The sequence below is a fragment of the Mustela nivalis genome (assembly GCF_964662115.1).
Source record: "Mustela nivalis genome assembly, chromosome: 2".
Classification (NCBI taxonomy): domain Eukaryota; kingdom Metazoa; phylum Chordata; class Mammalia; order Carnivora; family Mustelidae; genus Mustela; species Mustela nivalis.
This window is the reverse complement of record NC_139021.1, coordinates 154,701,041-154,721,352: the sequence shown is the minus strand read 5'-3', so window position 1 is coordinate 154,721,352 and position 20,312 is coordinate 154,701,041. Positions and strand designations below refer to the sequence as shown.

Below are 20,312 nucleotides of genomic sequence, written 5' to 3'. Positions count from 1 at the left end.
GCGGAGGATGGGGAGGGGCCAAAGGTAGCTTCCGCCTGGCGCAGTTTAGGGCTTTGGGCACGTGTGTTAGTTACAGCCTTGCGATCCCTGGATTACATTTATCCCCGGGGAAGCTGTAGGATTGGGACTCATCATATTTAAGGATGAAAGCGGTAAGTGTCTTGAGGAGCCCGATCTCCGCGGCTTAGGCCCCCTGGTGTAGCTTTTCGGCGAGTTTTTGACCTTGTATAGGGGGCGGTGGCTTGGATTCGGGGCTCCCTCCCTTCTGTGCGCTGCCAGCCTCCCGGCACTTAGATCGGGATCGCCTACTGTGCTCGCGCTCGGCTTCAGGAGGCCGCGATGATACAAGCACGGAGTCTTCTCTCTGTAGGGTGTCGGACATGAAAGGGTTCTTCGAGACCATCTTTCGAATCCTTTATTTTAGAAATGTGGCAGGGTCCTGCTCCCAGCGAGTTTATAATGTGAGTCATGGGACGCAGGTTGAGTCCATTTTTTTCCCCTGACGGGTGTGGGGATAAGAAAGTAAGTGATTTGCCCCGCTTCTCAAAGAAAAAGAGCTGGGATTTGAATTTCTCAATTACAGGTTACCAGCAAGCGTCGAAACCCACAGATCCTAATTCCGTTTGCCCTCCTTAGTTTAAGAGTCTTTGACAAGTCATATAATCTCTCTCAGCCTTAGCTTTGTCATCAGTTACTTGAAGGTAGCAGCAATCACTGCTTAACGAGGCTGTTGGAATCAAATATGTTGGAGGACTTAGCAAGCAGTAACACGATATATGAATGTCACTTACTTTATTTTTTTTTTAAGATTTTATTTATTTATTTGACAGAGATCACAAGTAGGCAGAGAGGCAGGCAGAGAGAGAGAGAGAGAGAGAGAGAGAGAGAGCAGGAAGCAGGCTCCCTGCAGAGCAGAGAGCCCGACGTGAGGTTCGATCGCAGGACCCTGGGATCATGACCCCAGCCGAAGGCAGAGGCTTTAATCCACTGAGCCACCCAGGCGCCCCGAATGTCACTTACTTTAAAGACAGCATTTTGTTCTGGGTTTGCAGTTTAAATTTCTGGTATGCTGTACTCTTGTTGTTTTCTAGAGAAGAAATAAAAAACAGGTCCCAAGCTTTCGGAAGTTACTAAAAACTAGTAAAGTCAAACTTGAAAACAAGCTAAAAAATAAGCAATTTAAACAACAAAGCACTCTCAAGAAGTACCGGAAAGAACAGAGGAAACTAAGACAAGCTGTAAAAGATGCTGTGTCTAAGAAACCGATGCCACTGGAGGACCCAAAGAAAATACGACCAGGTAATTGCGAAAGCATTCATGTCCTGTAGTTTCTCTTGATTTGTCCTAAAATGTTCATGAAATAACATTGCTTTCTAGTAATCAGTCTTGTTTCCAGATCTTCCCAAGAGTAAGTAAGGGTAGTAGTCCGATGTGCTTTATCACAGTCCGTGTGAGAAAACATTACAGGATGGTATTCACTGTGAGAGAGCGAGTCTCTGCTTTTAGTTTGTTTAGAAAGCAGGTCTGAAGATAGAATACTTGGGAAAACAGAGTGAGAGTAGATGTGTAAATAACTGTTGGGAAACAAGCCAGAGCTGCCACTTTCTCATTCACTGGCAGTCAGCTTAGGTAAGAACATAGCCTTTCTCTGGGGCATCCTTGACAGTGTTGCCAAGGGTCACTTAGTTTTCTCAGCTTCGGCTTTCATGTGGAAACTTGGAGTGAAATTGAGCTGTAACTGTCAGGGTTATCTTTTGGAAAACTATCGAAGAACTCCCAAGTACTCAAAACGGGTAAGGATTCTGACCATTTTGAGTCAGACCGGTTCCTCTACAATGTTCTGGTACTTTCAGGGTATTTATATTTGATCGTACCTGACTTAAGTCTTCCTATGTATATCTCATTTTCTTAAGTCTGACCTATTTAGTTTGATCTCTTGGCTACATATTATTGTGATGTATAAAAAGGTGGTTGGACTGGAAGTGGGAAAACTTGGGTTTTTGCCTTAATTTTGTTATTAGCAAAGAGGCCTTAGTTGGTCACTTGATCTCCAGGTACTTAATCTGTTTAAAAAAGAAATGTTGCTTGAGTTACATGCTTTTTAAGATCTTTTCTATCTAAATTTCAGTGGAATTTTTAAAAATGTGATATGTTATAATTATATATAAAAAGTAAAATACTTATTTTTATATGCTGAGCATCTAAATGAAGTCTATCAGGCGGTAAGGTATGAGTATCTGAGTTAGAGAGAACAGCTTTGGGAATTATCTTTACGTAGATGGTAATTGAAGCTTTAGACTTGGTAAAGTCAATGTGAAGACTGTGTAGTGTGAGAACAAGAGAGTCAAGAAAGAATTTTAAGGAACCCAGCGTTTAAGGAATGGGTGGAAGAATAATGTGATGTAATGAGGTTTGAGGAGGAGCCGGAGAATTAGGAAGAAAACCAGAACTGTACAGTGTTAGAAATCAGAAGGATGTTTAAAGAAAGAAGGAAATTCTTTTTGTCTCAACATAAAATAGTCTACGAAATAGTTAATTTAAAAAAAAAGGTGAAAAGTAGTGTGTATTGATACTTTCACTCACTTGAAATTATAGACTTTTGCCACATGTATGAGTTGCTTATACCATTTGAATAAAAATATATATATAAACTCAAATACAGTATCACAAAAAGATTTTCAGATAATTCTTTTCCTTTGACCTAACAGTCTTACTGTTAGGAATTCAGTCTATGATTATATTTGAAAATATTTGCCAAGAATATATTTCCAAGTATGCTCATTTCAATGTTAATAATAACAAAAAATAATAAAATAATAATAAAAAACGTTATTAATAATGATCAAAAATTGAAAATAAGATGTTCATCAACAGGAAATATTAAGTGACATAATGTTGCTTATGGTGGAATACTATACAGCTGTTAAGACTGACAGAGCTATAGTCCATCAGTGTGATCTACATGATCTATGAAGCGAAGGTTGACAAATTGCCCACTGGAGAATGACTTGACTGTCTTAAAATGCTGATATAAAGAATTTAATGGACTAGACAGTTTGAAGGTACAAGGGAGAGAGGGCTTAAATGATAGAATAAGATAAGAGAAGGTAAGAAGTTCTGAGATCCAGAGCCCAGGAGGAGGGGCATTCTTACAGAGTTAAGAGAAGGAAAACAGAAGGGATGGAGGCCGATGTTGTTGAATTCAATGTGGGAAATTGCAGGAGTTTCTAGCTTCTGGCTTTTCTTTTCTCAGTGACAGAGAAAGCTAGATCCTCGGAGGATTACGAAGTGAGGCAGGTGATGGGATAGAAGTGTGATGATAGAGACAAGATTTGAGAAGTCTAAGGAAGAGAGAAAGCTGATCAGCGAAATAAACCAGCTGCTGGTCACTGTTGAGAAATGGGAAGCTCACTTAAAGTAGGTAGGGGTTCTTTTCTATGCAGTGTGTACCTTTGTATATTTACTAGTGTTATAGGAGTCAGGGAGAATTATAGGTTCTGTTAAGGAACTAAGATTGTCTTGTTCATGGTTGAATCCTTACCAACTGCTAAGGCACTGCTTGGCACTTAGTCGACATTCATTTTTATATTAAAAAAGAGAAAGAGAATGAGGGACAGACAGAAGATGGAGTGATCGGTTGGGGTTTTGTTAGATGTAAGTGCGTAAACCATAGAAGGGTTTGAGGATATTGGCAAGAGGGCAGTTGAAATGATAACCATGCAGTGGAAGTTCGGAGTGTAGAACACAATGGAAGATAGAAGTAGAGTGGTCAGAGGATAGAAGACCTATATATGGGTCACAGAAATGCAATGGAAGTAACCAGATGAGACCTAGAAGGACAAACTGTTGTGGTCAAGGCCTGGGGTGAGCACCAAGGTTTGGGATGCGGATTGCAGAGGGGGTGGCTGAAGTGGAAAGGAAGTCAGCGGGGATCAGAAGGAGTGAAGCAGGTACGCCTGGGTGGCTCAGTTGGTTAAGCAGCTGCCTTCGGCTCGGGTCATGATCCCGGCATCCTGGGATCGAGTCCCACATTGGGCTCCTTGCTCAGCAGGGAGCCTGCTTCTTCCTCTGCCTCTGCCTGCCATTCTGTCTGCCTGTGCTCGCTCTCTCTCCCTCTCTCTTCTCTGATTAAAAAAAAAAAAAAAAATCTTTAAAAAAAAAAGGAGTGAAGCAGCTAGTCATCGGTTCTCACATGCTCAGAAAGACATTGCAGACTGTGTGGAGGCATTTTATTTTTTGGTTGCGACAGTGACCTGCGAAGGCTCCTGACATTTAGTTTTCAGGGGTTGGAGATGCTAGCATTTTGCCTAGCTTAAGACATCCAGGTAGAACAAAGAGCTGTCTGGCCCAGCATGTCTTTAGTGCTCCTCTTTAGAAACACCAGGCTGACTGTACTAGAAAAGCATAAACTTTCCTCTTATGAACACAAAAACACAGAGTTCTATACCTGAAATACCAGTTTCTGACTTTGTTTTTGTTGTTGGGACAGGTAAAAGGATTGAGAGGGAAGAGGAAGAAGAAGAGGAAGCCCTTCCTTTGGATATGATGGATGCAGATGACTTGCAGTTAATGAGAGACTTAGGACAAAGAGCATCTTTTCTAACAAGAGATCTTTCTTCTAGGTAATACTTCCTTTAGATTATAAACATTGACATCCTTTCAGTATTAAAAACTTGATTCTGAATTTTAGTTAGGTGGTTAGTAGTAGTAGTGCAAGATGTTCAGCTCGGAGCCTAAGAGAGTAACTCAGTTTATTTCCTAAATAAAGGAAGTTCATGACCAAAGCAAACTGATTTTATTTAGTGTATATCTTTTGAGTCTGAATAGTGAAGTAGAGTGTCCTGGGGGAAGAATGTAGTTCTCTGGGGAATCGACAGAACAGTCCTGAGTTCCTAATGGCTATGATTTCAGTCCTTGTTACCCTGTTGGGGACATATTATTCCCATTTACAGAGGAAACCGATGCTTCCTGCAGTCACAACTAGTGGATCTGCAGTTTAAACCTAGATCTTAATAACTCTGAAGTCCATGCAATAGTTTCAGGGTTTTTGGGAAAGTAAAACAGCATGATGTCACCCTTAGCTTTGTGGAATAGTTTTCAAAAAGAATCTGCTGTAGCTTTCACTTCTCTTTTGTATCTGAAGGTAGTTGTAGTCTTCGGGGGAGACTGTACGATTCTTCTATTCATTTAGTTAATTTGAGTGCCTACTATGTGCCTGGTCTGGTGCTAGTATCTATGTACTGATTTTTTTATTTTTTATTTTTTATTTTCTATATACCTATTGGAGGTTTGGCTAGTAGTTTACTTTTCTATACTTTTAAAATAATCTCTAGATTCCTTTGTAAATACACTAAAACTGGAATTTTTCTTTCCTGCAGTGAACCTGTTCACGTCAAGAAACGAAAGCATGAGCGTGTTATAGATAAATATGAAAAAATACCAAGAACTCTGCAAACTGCACCAGAAAAGGAACTGATTCACTTACTTCCTATCAAGGATAAAAGTGGTATAATCCCACAGACCAGGGAGAAGCCAGGTGAATCTAATCAGTCAGCCTCTGTATTAGTAAACATTGTAGCTCTTTACTAATATCATCACTTTTTTTTTTTTCACTCGAGATCTAATTTTATTTTTTGCTTTTACCTACAAAATAGGAGGTCGCTGCAGTTAGTCATATAGCAAGCTTGATGATTTTGGCCAGAAATACAGATGGTTATCTCCCATATCTGTTGTGTCAGTATAGCTGAGGCTGCAATGTTGAGGTGATTTTCTTTTCAGAGGTTTTTTTTCACCAAATACTCTTGTTTCTATAATTAGAATATTAGTTATCCTTTATTAACCTTTTTTTCTTACATTTTCTTATCTTTTTCTTGTGAAGTAAAATACACAAAAGTCTAGAAATCAGAGTTGCCTTGCAAAGTTATGTGGTTTATCACAAAAAACACACCCATAAAACTGCTATCTGGGCAAGATATAAATGCTGCCAGCACCCAGAAACTTCCTTTTTGATCCCCTCAATCATTAATTGCTTCCTCCTCACAAAATTAACTACTTTCCAGAGTTTTATGGTAATCACTTTCCTGCTTTTCTCTCTGTATTTTTATCACTTAAGTATATTGTCAGAGTTTTTAGTATATGTGCTGCCGAAGCAAGCGCTCAGATTTTATAAATATACGTGTTTTCCATACAGTTATAGACAGTAAGCAAGATGAAGAGGAAGAAGAAGAGCTGGAACTTGAGGAAGGTAATGGAATGCATTTTTGAAGTTACTAAATTGTTAATTGAGAATTACCTTTTTTGCCTAGTAATAAATGTAACTTAATTTTAGATAAAGTCTGAAATGTGCATTTTAAATTACTGGTCATTTCAAGGTCATTTTGAACATTTTCCCACATGTTGAAAGTCTTACCTTGTGGAATTTGATTCCTTGTTGCTCTTTATTATGGAAAATTTTATGCAGTTATGTTTGTAATGTCTAGGCATGCATGAAGAGTCTTGTAAATTATTACCATTTTGAATTCTTCTTAATTTTAAGGGAAGGACCTACTTATAAATATTAACTTTTTAGCTTTAAATTACAAATTGATTCTGTGATATGAAATCATTTCACTTCTTTCTTAGAGCAGTTATGTATGTCTATCTTAGATAATTGAAGGTGGGTTTCTAATAGGTAAGACAGTTGCAATCAAAGTTAAACTGAAAGAATATATGGTTTGACATTATATTTGTTTGGAGTTTGCCGTAGAACAACCTAGTTAAATTTTACTTTAGCTTAGCAAACCTCATTAATGGTATAAATGAGATTACAGGTCAACCAGTTGTTTTCAGTCATCCTTCATAGGCTTATTAGAGATTATGCTTGTGTATTGATTAGATCTAGTTCTCTATCAATTTCTTAAGATTGACATATGTTCTGAAGTGCAAAGGACTGCAGAGAGTTGAAAGCAAGGGAGACTGTACTGTACTTTTTTTTTTTTTTTAAGATTTTATTTATTTATTTGACAGAGAGAAATTACAAGTACACTGAGAGGCAGGCAGAGAGAGAGAGAGAGAGAGAGAGAGAAGGAAGCAGGCTCCCTGCTGAGCAGAGAGCCCGATGTGGGACTCGATCCCAGGACCCTGAGATCACGACCTGAGCCGAAGGCAGTGGCTTAACCCACTGAGCCACCCAGGCGCCCCGAGACTGTACTGTACTTTTAAAAAAAAACAAAATCAGTTTGCTTTTTCCTGTAATTCATGGCAATTATTATTATTATATATATATATATTTAAAGATTTTATTTATTTATTTGACAGACAGAGATTACAAGTAGGCAGAGAGGCAGGCAGAGAGAGAGAGAAAGAGGAGGAAGCAGGCTCCCTGCCAAGCAGAGAGCCCGATGCGGGGCTCATAGACCCTGGGATCATGACCTGAGCCGAAGGCAGAGACTGTAACCCACTGAGCCACCCAGGTGCCCCAATTCATGGCAGTTATTATAAGTTTATTAGCATAGTAGTTAAGAATATGAGCTCTCGAGTCAGACTACCTGAGTTTTGAATTCCATTTCTACCAGACTTATGAGTATAAGCAAGTTACACTCCCTTTGCCTCATTTTCTGTGTATGAAATGGATATGATTGTACCTGCGTCATAGCATTTTTGAGAGGATCATATGTAGTAATCTTGACCCGTGACAAGTACTCAGTAAAAGTTACCATCATTATTATCTATCACTATAGAAAATATTGTATTGATAAAGGTTCTTGGATACTTGTAAATAAAGAAATGTTTAAGAGGGGATATCTAATCTCTTTCAGAAATCGTTGAAGATCCCATTCGAGAACTGACATTAGAAGAACATTTGATTGAGAGAAGGAAGAAACTACAGGAGAAGAAAATGCATATTGCAGCCTTGGCATCTGCCATATTATCAGACCCAGAAAGTAATGTAAGTAGTACTAATTTCTTTGAGCTTTTCATATTAGATATAGTACAAATGTCTAATATTGTAAGATTCCTTTACTACCTATAAGCATATACAGAAAGGAAAAGCAATAAAATACAGTGACTGAGGTAGAATAAGAGTAGACAGAACTTTGGGGTACCTGGGTGGCTCAGTTGGTTAAACATTTGCCTTCAGCTCAGGTCATGATCTCAGGGTCCTGGGATCGAGGCCCATGTCAGGGCTCCCTGCTCCATGGAGAACCTGCTTCTACCTCTCTCTGCCTACTTTACCCTCTGCTTGTGGTCTCTCTGTAAAATATATAAAATCTTGGAAAAAAAGAAAAAGAGTAGAAAGAACCTAAACGTAGTCCTACATCTGAACTTAATTTTTTCTGTAATCTTAAGAAAAGTCACTTAAACTCTCTTGAGTCTTATTTTCGTCTTCTCTAAATGAAGGTATTGAGGGGCTCCTGTGTGGCTTGGTCAGTTAAGTGTGGAACTCTTGATTTTAGCTCAGGTCATGGCACAGGATCGTGGATCTAGCTCTGCGCTGGGCGTGGAGCCTACATAAGATTCTCTCTCTCTCCCTCCCCCTCTATTACCTCCCTTCTCTTTCTCTTTCTTAAATAAATAAATAAATAAGCTAAAACGAGGATATTGACTTAATGTTAGAACTCTGAAAGTGCTAAGTGTAAAAATTAATTGGACAAGGGAAAAGGAACTTACTTGCAAATTTGCTTGACTGATGGGATTTTTAATAAGGAACGTGCTACACAAAAGTCAGTGGGATTAGTTCAGGAGTACTTGTAAGTGCAAAATGTGTTAAGTGAAATAGATCAGAATTATAATGATCAGTGGGCCATGGAACAGTGGTGAAGATGGTCATGGTTAGAACACGTGGACTTCAGAAACCTGGAGTACTGTCTGTTAGACTTTGGGTAAGTCCTTTTACTCAAGACTCATTTTCTTTATCTAAAAAGAGAATGGTACCTATTTTAAAACTTTGTTGTAAGGGTTAAATAATCAAATATACATGAAGTCTTGTAAAGTAGTACTACTGTTCCTGTTAATGTTGGTGTTCCTGTCATCCTACTGTGAATATACTGTTTATTGAACAGTATTATTTACCTTTGTTTATTTGTTTATTGAACAGTATTATTTACTTTTGTAGAAAAAAATGCATCTGGGTACGTTTTGGAGTGGTACTTGTTCTTTCTTAACAAAGCGAAGGGAAAGTCTGGAGCAGAATTAGGGAGGGAAATTTGGAATATATCTCACCTCTATCATCTCATTTAATCATTATAAAACCATAAAGACAAGAACTGTTGATCTTACTGAAAAATTGAGCCCTAAAAATTCAAGTAAATTTGTTATGATTTCAACAGTTGCTGGATTAGAATCTGGGTCTTCCAGCTCTGGAGCCTCATACTCCCATGAGTTAGTGCTAGCGAATAGGTGGGAGCATATTGATCCTAGCCCTGCTGCAGCAGATGTTGCTGACTAACCAGAGGATTTCTTCTCAAGATACCTAGCAGGCAATTGTTCATCAAAGCAAGGACATTCATTGAACTGTTTTTTACTTCAGCATTACTTCATACAAATGATTTTTGTACGAGTCTTGTTGAGGCTAATGTATATACATTCTACTTATAAATTCCTGATTAACTTCTGTATATGTGATGAATATATTTGGTGTATATGACATTTTAATTTCAAAAAAAAAAAAATTAAGAGGCACATGCTTTTAAGAAAACCCAGTAAAAAAAATTTCAAAGAGTAGGTATATTAATAAATTTAAACTTTTTGAAAAGTCTGTATCTTCTATTTACCAAAGATAAGATTGGCTTTGATGATTTATCTTTTGGTAATGTGAGTCGTAGCTGGAGTTGTGTATGACTAAACTCTGTGAGTCACTGCATGGATTCCACTTGTGCCAGATGTGAGGCTATTGTCTTTTGTTCATAATTGTTTTGCAGTCATTTCTCTGCCCTTCCAAGTTCTTTATTTCTTTAACAGATTAAAAAATTGAAAGAACTGCGTTCCATGCTGATGGAACAGGATCCTGATGTGGCTGTTACTGTTCGAAAGCTGGTGGTAATTTCCCTGTTGGAGTTATTTAAAGACATTACTCCTTCATATAAAATACGACCCCTCACAGAGGCAGAAAAATCTACCAAGGTAATGATAGAAAACAATTACTGTACAAAATAAGCTGAACATTTTGGAGAGGTAGGGATGGGAGAAATAGTAGGGTTTTTGGTTTGTTTTTGTAGGACTGGGTATATACTATGCACTCACATTTTGTGCTAATTTAAGGATTTTGATATTTTGATTTAAAAAAATGAGTGGTCTTTCTGATTTTTTCAGATCCGCAAAGAAACCCAGAAGTTAAGAGAATTTGAAGAAGGCCTGGTTAGCCAATATAAATTTTATTTGGAAAATCTGGAGCAAATGGTTAAAGGTATATTAAACATTTTAAAAATATGTAACTAATTTACTTTGGTCTGGAAGGTGAGTAGCATGTTGTCAAGAGCAGAGTCTATAGTCCGACTTCCTGGGTTCAAATCTGGGCCCTCTACTTAATGCCCATGTGGTGGGCAAATTACTTAATCTCTCATTGTTTCCATTTTTCTGTTTATAAATAATAGTACTTATTTTGGGCACCTGAGTGGCTCAGTGGGTTAAGCCTCTGCCTTCGGCTCAGGTCGTGATCTCAGGGTCCTGGGATTAAGGCCCACATCGGGCTCTCTGCTTGGGGGGGAGCCTGCCCTCCGCCACCCCACCTGCCTCTCTGCCTACTTGTGATCTCTCGCTGTCAAATAAATAAATAAAAATCTTAAAAATAGTACTTATTTCATAGGATTGTTGTGAGAAGTAAATTAGTTTCTAGATGAAAGTTGCTTACAACGGTGGGTAGCCTGTATTGATCAGCTTTTAGTATTATTGTTGCTCTAGGCCTTTTCCTTGTATGTTTCTTGAATTTGTGAATGGTTGAAATTTATGCTGCTGGTTTTTATTTGGAGAGGGTAGTTAGGGGAGAAGGATGACTAGAAATGGATGAAATTAGTGCCTTAAAAATGGACTAGAAAGAAGTTGGTTGTATTGGATGATAAACTCTTCCACCAAACCTTTATTCTCTTCTTTGTTCAGAAAAGGAGGGGCCTATGAAAATTGGAGCATGAATGGAGAAGAAATTCAGTTGCCTAGGTCAGGTCAGGTGCTTTCACTTTACTCAGCTGGGTTCCTTTACTCAGTAGTGGGCCTAAGGATCACCTAGTTGCTGTCTCAGCGGGAACAGGACTGCCGAATCCTATTGGCCCAGTGAGGGCAGGAAGGAGATGGTGGGGTTGGGTGCTGTGGATGTTGCTTTCATGCTCTGGCCTCCCGACTGGAGCCTCCTTGGGAGCATACATTCCAAGGCCTGGGAGCTTTGTGTGGACCAGCACTGTCCAAGAGAAATAGAACATGAGACACATACATTATTTGAAAAATACGTAACCATGCTAAGGAAAAAAATGTAAAAAGTAGTGAAATTACTATGTATATGATGATTTCAACATGTAATCAGTTTTAAAAATTAAGTATCTTACATTCCTTTCTTTGTTCTAAGTTCAAAATCTGATGCCGGCATGTCTGCATTTGGACTAGCCACAGTTCAGACGTTCAGTGGTCACATGTGGCTGGTGGCCTCTGTGCTGCACCACGCGGGTGTAGGTCTTTTCTAAGCTGGTGGAACCTTATGAAGTCTTGTTTTTTTAAGTTCTAAAAAAATTATGGTAAAATACAACTCTACCATTGTAACTCTTTGTAAAGCTTACAGATTTGTGGTGTTCGGTAAATCCGGTGTCATCTAGCTGTCACCGCTGTGCATTGGCGGCACTTTGGCACCTTCCCCCGCGGAAGTTCTCTGTTAAGCCTGAGCGCCCCTTTCTCTTCTGCCCCAGCCCATTGCAGCCACCATTCTACTTTCTAATTTGAGTTGAATATGGATCTGGCTAATCCAGGAACCTCATAAGTTGAATTCTACAATAAGTTATACAATATTTGACCTTTTGTGACTGCCTTGTTTCACTTAGCATAATGTCTTTAAGATTCTCATAGCACGTGTCAAAATTTCCTTCCTTTTAAAGGCTAAATAATATCCCATTGATATATATGTAAATACATTTTGTTTATTCATCCATTATGAAGCCTTGTCAGGTTTAAGTAAATAGAAGATAGGGTTCTTGTGATGATTACAGCTTGTTTGAGAAAAACTCATATACATGAGAAGCAATTTAAAACACAGGCGCTGTTATCTATACTGTCCTTCTCATCTCTGGTTGTGTATGATGTACAGGGAAGTGTTGAACCTACTCTAGAAAAACCAGCATATTTTCCATATTCAAGATGCAATGTTATGGTAAGCAGAGTATGTATGTAGAAATTTCTAGAAAAGAGGTACTGTGGGGACGCCTAGGTGGCTCAGTTGGTTAAACATCTGCTTTTGGCTCAAGTCATGATCCCGGGGTCCTGGGATAGAGCCCCATGTCAGGCTCTCTGCTCAGTGGGGAGCCTCCTCCCTCTGCTTGTCCTTCCCCCTGCTTGTGCGTATGTGCTCTCTCTGTCAAATAAGTAAAACCTTCAAAAAAAGAAAAGAGGTACTGTGAATCATCTTTATTTGAAGAAAAACTTAAATCTTCTTGACCTCCTCGATAAAGATACCACAGTGAGCATTAGCAAGAAGTTGGGAGAAAATGTTTTAGATTCTTCAGAATTTTGGAACATGGAAGAGATCGGGGCTCAGATTCTGGAGTTTGCTCATATTCATTAGCCAAATAGTGGAGGATTAGGATTTGAACCCAGGTCTCTTGACTTGTAATCTAGTTTTGGGGAAAGCCCGGTAGATCCCAGTCCAGGGATTCTGCCGTAAGGCATCTAGCTCTCTGTCTCCCCTACCCTGATTTATTCCCAAGACCCTTTTCCTCTAATGATACATCTTTTAAAATGCATGGAAAGCCAAAGTTCTTAACATGATGGTGAGAGTCAGAGGGTGGATGATTGCAGATAAATTTAATGATAACGTTTGTACTTGTGTTTAAGGGTGGATACAACATTTAAGAATTTGCACAGTGTATTCTATTATTGCTTATTCCTGTTCAAGAAAGCTAATTAGTTGAAGCTTTGATCAATGAGTACAGTAACTACAGTTCTCTTTTGATTAGACTGGAAGCAAAGGAAACTGAAGAAAAGTAATGTAGTTTCCTTAAAGGCCTACAAAGGACTGGCAGAAGTGGCTGTGAGGAGCCTGTGTGAGCTGTTGGTGGCACTACCTCATTTCAACTTTCACAACAACATTATTGTGTTGATTGTCCCTCTCATGAATGACGTGTCAAAATCGGTGGGTTGCTAAGTGGTTGTTGCTTTCATCCTGAACACAAAGTTCTAGATCTTTTGATTATTATTTTTGTCTTAGAATTTTTTTGGAGCTATTATTTATCGCTAAAGTAGTGTCACTTTGTTAAATGCTGTCTCTTTAGGAAAATTCTTTGAACGTAAGTTTAGTGTGGTGGTTCTGAGCAGGGGGTGCTTTTGCCCTCCGGGGAGTGTGAGGCTGTGTCTGCACGCAGTTTTGATTGTCCCCTCTGCCGTGGCTACTACTGGCATCTAGCGGGCAAAGGCTAGGGGACTTCTAAACTTCCCACCATGCACAGGACAGCCGTCCACCACCAAATGAATAGTTGTCTGGCTTAAAATGCCAGTGGTGCCAAAGTTGAGGAGCACTGGCTGAGTGTAACATTTTATTTCTTTCAGGTATCTGAAATGTGTTGTGAGGCAGTGAAGAAACTGTTTAAGCAAGATAAATTAGGCCAAGCTTCCCTTGGTGTGATTAAAGTGATTTCTGGTTTTGTGAAGGGCAGAAATTACGAAGTTAGGCCAGAGGTAAGCCTTCCTTTGCTGACCTTGAATTTTATTTGTTTTTCAACTGCAAAGTTCATTTTCAGTTGTTAGGAGGAATTTTATTCTTTGTAAAAGACTCCTCAAGTGTTAACTGTTCTTAACAATTTAGTACGAATTCTAGGTGCTTATACATACAGACATATATACTTGTTTATGTATCTTTAAAATTATATAATACATGTTTAGATTTTAAAATAAAAATGCATTTATTCTATGGAAGCTATTCTGGAGCTGTTTTCATTTTGTGTTGTAGAGGGCTGTCTCGTCCTTTTTTTAACATCTTTTAGTTTCCTATTATATGAATTAGCCCCCTACTTGATGGACAGCTGAGTAGTTTCTACAGTGTCATAAAAGAGAACATCTTGGCTATATTGTTTTTTCATACTAACAGGAGTATTCTGTGAGTTAAATTTTTAAAATTTAGATGCTGGGCCCAATAGTAAACACATTTATAAATTTATAAATCTCCAGATAATTCTCATGTTTGCTGAAGTTGGAGACCCATTGGCTTAAATGAAAATAACTTGTCTTAAAATTAATAACACTGGTCTTGCATGGGTTTCTTTTTTTCTTTTTTTTTTTTTTTTTGTTATTATTATTATTATTATTATTATTTTTTTTTTTTAAAGATTTTATTTATTTATTTGACAGGAAGAGATTACAAGTAGGCAGAGAGGCAGGCAGAGAGAGAGAGGAGGAAGCAGGCTCCCCGCTGAGCAGAGAGCCCAATGCGGGACTCGATCCCAGGACCCTGAGATCATGACCTGAGCCGAAGGCAACGGCTCAACCCACTGAGCCACCCAGGCGCCCCTATTATTTTTTTTTAATTGGTGGAAAAAGATGAGGATTAGAACTGCTGACTGCAAAATGGAGGCTGGTTTGGTAAATTACAGGTGGTTTAGAAATACCTAATTTACATTTTCTCCTTCCATACTGGTCCAAACCTTTTTCTGGCCTGTCTACTCTTGGTAACTCTAAGTACCAATGCCGGGTAATATGTTCTGTCTCTTTTCTACTCTATTGTTATGTGTATTTAGCCAAATACTAGTGTCCTATTATAGACATAGATTACCGAATACGTTTAGCAATAAGATAATAGAACTTTAGTGTGAAATGTGATAAAAGGTGTGTCACAGGTATTTTGTTTGTTTGTTTTAAAGATTTTATTTATTTATTTGACAGAGAGAGAGAGATCACAAGTAGGCAGAGAGGCAGGCAGAGAGAGAGAGGAGGAAGCAGGCTCCCTGCCAAGCAGAGAGCCCGAGGTGGGGCTTGATTCCAGGACCCTGAGATTATGACCTGAGCCGAAGGCAGAGGTTTAACCCACTGAGCCACCCAAGCGCCCCTTGTTTGTTTGTTTTTTGGCATAAAGGAAGGAAAAACATTGTTAAATGCTTTTCTGTATAAAGGGTTTGAGGGCAATAGAAATATTAAACTGTGTATTGTATTTTCTCCCATTAGATGTTAAAGACATTCTTGTGCTTAAGAATCAAAGAAATAGAAGTGAAAAAAGATACAGAGGACATTAATAAACCAAAAAAGTTCATGACTTTCAAGGAAAAGAGAAAAACTCTATCAAGAATGCAGAGAAAGGTTTGGTTGATTTCCTTTTTTGCTTGACTTCAGATTAAAATCATAATGTAGGCACAGGCAGAGAGCATAGTTAAATCATAAAAATAAATATATCAAAACCTAATATTTAGAAAATTTTATTTTCCCCAGTTATTACAGAGAATTGCTTTATTAAATTGACAGTTCATTGGCAAAAAGATCAGTTGATGAAAAAATTTCTGTGTCATGCTGGCTTTTATTTTTACTGTTCAGATTGTCTTAGATTCATTGTGATACGCAGATCCCTTCCTTGACCAGGAAGGTGATATTTATGTAAACGGGCAATAAAGTGAGATTTTGTTAATTGAACTACGTTTCTTATTTGAAACCTAGGTTGAAATTCCAGCCCCTTGTTTATTTAGTATAAAACTTTTTTTTTTTAGATTTTGAGAAACGGAGCTAGTAAAAGCAGCTACTTCGTGGGTCACCCTTCCGTCTTAATAAGATGAATTAATTATGTGAAGCACTTAGCAAATGCGTGGCACTGGGCGTGCTGTATAATGTATAGACGTGAATCGCCACCGCTAGCATCGTTGTTATTACTTCTCAAGACAGGGTTATCAAATTGCTTATAAAAACAAAACAAAAGATACTTTTCAGGGATATCCGTCTTTGAATATGCCTAAAATAAATTTTGAAAATGGGGCAGAAGTACCAAAATAGACTTAGTACTTAGAAACAAATGAAGGTAAATCTTTTAATTATTTATCATGCTATCCTAATATAAATTGTATATCCCTGTTAGAAACAGCATGTGTGCAGCTGTGATGGCGAAACAAAAGACCCACTAGAACATGGCAGCTCCTTAAGTTTTCATGAAGGAAGGAAACTGTTCCTGAGATGGTCCCCTGAGTCTCAGGCAGCTTAGCAACCATTATTTGCTGCTCATACAGCATAAAGAAGTGGGAAAAACTGATACTTTGTTGAATTCCTCTATAGTATCTGATTTTTTTTTTTTTTTAAGATTTTGTTTATTTATTTGACAGAGAAAGAGGGAACCACAAGCAGGGGGAGTGGGAGAGGGAGAAGCAGGCTTCCTGTTGAGCAGGGAGCCTGATGTGGGGCTCGATCCCAGGACCCTGGAATCGTGATCTGAGTCGAAGGCAGACGCTTAACAACTGAGCCACCCGGGAGCCCCTGTAGTATCTGGTTTTATGCATTGTGTGTAAATGTGTTTAGGAAGTATCGTTGATGACTAATTGCTGTGTTATAGAGGATTTAACAATAAGAATTATTTCTAGGCTCTGTGTTCTTCCTTTTCTCTTTCTTTTGAAAAAAATGGAAATTATTGAAAACTACAGAGACTAATACAGCATAACCCATGTATCTACCATTCACAATGAGCAAATACTAATAGACTTCAGTTTTGTTCTTGAGAAGAAACTGTCGGTGATATAGTTAGAGTCCCCTTTGTTCCTCACCCCAGTCTTGTCCTGCCTTCCTCCCAGGAGGCAGCTGCTGTCCTTGGCTTGGTGCGTGCTTGCTGCTTCTCCAGGTCTTTGTGTTTGTATTCGTAGGTAGTCTAGGGTATGTGTTTCAGAATGTTTACATATTATGCCTCTTTGAAGCTTGCTTTTTCACTCAGTGTTACTTTTTCTTTCCTTGACTCATTCCAGTGGAAGAAAGCAGAAGAGAAGTTGGAGCGAGAGCTTCTGGAGGCAGAAGCTTCAGAGAGCACTGAGAAAAAACTTAAAGTGGTAGGCAGTTTCACATTCTCTGACGCTTTTAAAATGTTTTGTGAAATGGTTTTAACTAGAGATGATAGTTGCAACTTGGGGTGGTCTGATCTCTGTTTGTCTCCCAAGGCTTTCATGTGATCATTGCTGGTCTCATGACATCACAGGGTGTGTATCTTCATCCTGTTTTATGGAAACTCTTAAGATTGGATTGTGGAGAGGGTTGGGAAGGGACAGAAGGGTTGAGCTTTGACCGTCATTGTTGGGATAAGTCAGGAGAAAGAGTATAGGGTTATACTCAAGTCATTTTGTCTGCTTCTTCTGCCAGCACACGGAGACTTTGAATATTGTGTTTGTGACCTACTTCAGAATATTGAAGAAGGCCCAGAGGTCACCTCTCCTGCCAGCAGTTCTAGAAGGCCTTGCCAAGTAAGGGCTGTGTAGGTTGAAGCATTTTTGATTCTTTCTAAATAAGACCAAAAAACCCATGCCTCTTAACCAAGGTTCACTAATGATGACCCAGTGTTTTTCTGTCTTTGTTTGTCATTGGCCTTTCCTTGAAACTGTTCATAACACTGTCTTTTTAGTTTTCTCATCTCAAGCCCTTTATTTTTTAAATCTCCTTCATAACTCCTTCCTTCTGCTGACTAAGTTCTGAGGGTCCTGAAGATTCATTGCTCAGTTCTTGGTTCTTTCTGCACTATGGCCAGTTAGCCACTGTCAGACTTCTGAGTGGTCCTAGCAGGCGACTCTTAAGTCTGTTCTAACCCTGCTTGCACATCCTTTCTCGAGTCCTGTGTAATCTTCCCTGCAAAGAGAAATCTCTCTGTATATTTTTATGAACCTGTTGGGGGATGCAAACTAGAATAATGGTGCTTTTGATGGTTTTCCAGGTATTTGAGGTAGTATTCTCTAGAACAGTGCAGTAGAATTATAACGGGAACTACACATGTAATTTAAAGTTTTCTGTTAGCCACATTAAAAAAGTAAAAAACTGGTGCAATTAATTTTGACAAATTTTATCGAAGTCCGCTTACCTAAAATATTTTGATATACAATCGGTATTAGTTATTGAGATATTTGGTATTCTTTTTTCCCATAAAAACCGATGAATATTACACAGGATATCTCAGTTTGGACCAGCCCCATTTTATTTTATTTTTTTTTATTTTTTATTTTTTTAAAGATTTTATTTATTTATTTGACAGAGAGATATCACAAGCAGATGGAGAGGCAGGCAGAGAGAGAGAGAGAGAGAGAGAGAGAGAGAGAGAGAGAAGCAGGCTCCCTGCTCAGCAGAGAGCCCGATATGGGACTCGATCCCAGGACCCTGAGATCATGACCCGAGCCGAAGGCAGCGGCTTAACCCACTGAGCCACCCAGGCGCCCCAAGGACCAGCCCCATTTTAAATGACTAATAGCCTCATGTGCTAATGGCTGTTATCGTTGGACAGCACAGTGTTAGAAATAGGACTTAGGGTTGAAAGACAGAGAAAAGGCAAGTTCTGGTTAGTGTAAGAAATTTCTTTGTAATGAGTGGAGTTATTTGGCGATGGAATTATAAAATAATTGGGCCTTGTTATTGAAAAGACTGAAAGAGAGGTTGGTCAGAGAAGGGAATATTTCTGCGTTGGATAGGACCTCCTGTTTGTTTTTCAGTGACTAGTTCCTTTATTTAAAAAAGCTTTTAGTCATATCGATTTGCTTTAAAAATTCAAATGATTCAGAAGAATACAAAATTTAAAAATTATAATTTCGCTTCCTATGTAAGTACATAAGTCTGTCTGCCTGTCTTCTGTCACACACAGAATCTTGCTATGTAGATGTTTTGTAACTTGGCTTTTCTGTTTTGATAAAATGGTTACTTTGGGTATCTTTCCATGTTGGTGTGATTATATCCACCATTTTTTTTTTTTTTTTAACATTTAGAATATTCCATTTCATGGATCAGTAATACTTTTATTTGGCCAGCCCCCTGTGCTGTACTGGAAACCCCTTCATGCACTTGTGTGCATATATTGTTGATCAGAGGGTCTGCTCGCTTTAAATGTTGATAAATATTGCACAGTTTCTTCACACAAAAAGTTGTACTAGTCCACAGGGAGTGTATCACATTTAAGAGTCCTTTTTGTCTAATTTACATAGTGTCAAAGGCTCTTGCACTAATATTTAAGAAAGATCTTGACTTAAGTACATCATTGCCTAGGATTTTATACTATACCGAGTGCTCTCACATTTAGTAGGTCAGATGATTCTTCTATAACTCTACCTAGGGATCTCAGTTATTTCTAGAAAGAGAGGCCCAGGACTGACAAGTGACTTACCTAGGATCATATAGGCAATTAATTGCAGAGCCTGAACTAGATACTAGGTCCAGTATTCTTTCCATTTTATTTTTAAAGCTTTAGTAGGGTCCATATTCCTATAAATAACAGTCTCTTTCCTCCTTTCTCTTTTCCTGCTTCCCATTTTCCCAGAAGCTGATGTTTTTGACTCTTTTATGAGTTAGAGCAGCATGGGGTAGCTGGTACACTTTCCTTGGGGAGTTGTTTTTAACAACTTGTTCTGTAGGGCAGAAGTATTTCTGAAATATTTTCAGTTTGTTTAGTGCCTCATATATTCCTGCTGAGTATAGTGTCCACCTGTAGATGAATTGCTAGAAAGGTCATTCTGGGGGTGCCTGGGTGACTCAGTGGGTTAAGCCTCTGCCTTGGGCTCAGGTCATGATCTCAGGGTCCTGGGATTGAGCCCTGCATTGGGCTTTCTGCTCAGTGGGGAGCCTGCGCCCCCCCGCCCCCGCCTGCTGCTCTGCCCACTTGTGATCTCTCTTTCTCTATCCAATAAATAAATAAAATCTTAAGAAAAAAGGTCATTGTGAATTAATGAGAAGTATCAATAATTACCACCATCTGCATCATAACTAACATTGAAATAGGGAATATTAAAAATAGGACTTTAAAGTCAAGTTTAATTTCTAGCTGTTTTATTTGTGTTTTTAGGTCACCTGTTGACTAAGCTCTGTTTGATTCTAGGTTTGCTCACCTTATAAATGTGGAGTTTTTTGATGATTTATTAGTAGTACTGCATAATCTCATCGAGTCTGGTGTAAGTAACTCTACTAATGAATTTTTAAGGTATGAATGGTGATTATTATCCTCAGTG

General features: G+C 38.6%; 1 protein-coding gene across 3 annotated transcripts in view; it reads left to right on the top strand.

The window, feature by feature from the left end:
* The window catches only part of NOC3L (NOC3 like DNA replication regulator), a 28,064-nt gene that overhangs the window by 462 nt on the left and 7,290 nt on the right, over window positions 1-20,312 (top strand). The window contains exons 1-14 of one of the 3 annotated variants that reach the window (XM_082722090.1): window positions 5-152; window positions 1,092-1,299; window positions 4,490-4,622; window positions 5,379-5,536; window positions 6,191-6,244; window positions 7,797-7,927; window positions 9,940-10,101; window positions 10,291-10,384; window positions 13,128-13,303; window positions 13,717-13,845; window positions 15,325-15,456; window positions 17,091-17,171; window positions 17,479-17,579; window positions 20,183-20,255. In XM_082722090.1, the coding sequence (XP_082578216.1) occupies window positions 144-152; window positions 1,092-1,299; window positions 4,490-4,622; window positions 5,379-5,536; window positions 6,191-6,244; window positions 7,797-7,927; window positions 9,940-10,101; window positions 10,291-10,384; window positions 13,128-13,303; window positions 13,717-13,845; window positions 15,325-15,456; window positions 17,091-17,171; window positions 17,479-17,579; window positions 20,183-20,255 (1,641 nt within the window). In that variant the 5' untranslated portion in view covers window positions 5-143. Of the gene's footprint in view, window positions 1-4; window positions 159-1,091; window positions 1,300-4,489; window positions 4,623-5,378; window positions 5,537-6,190; window positions 6,245-7,796; window positions 7,928-9,939; window positions 10,102-10,290; window positions 10,385-13,127; window positions 13,304-13,716; window positions 13,846-15,324; window positions 15,457-17,090; window positions 17,172-17,478; window positions 17,580-20,182; window positions 20,256-20,312 lie in introns of those variants that run through there. The other 2 variants (XM_082722092.1, XM_082722091.1) reach the window with 2 other exon arrangements.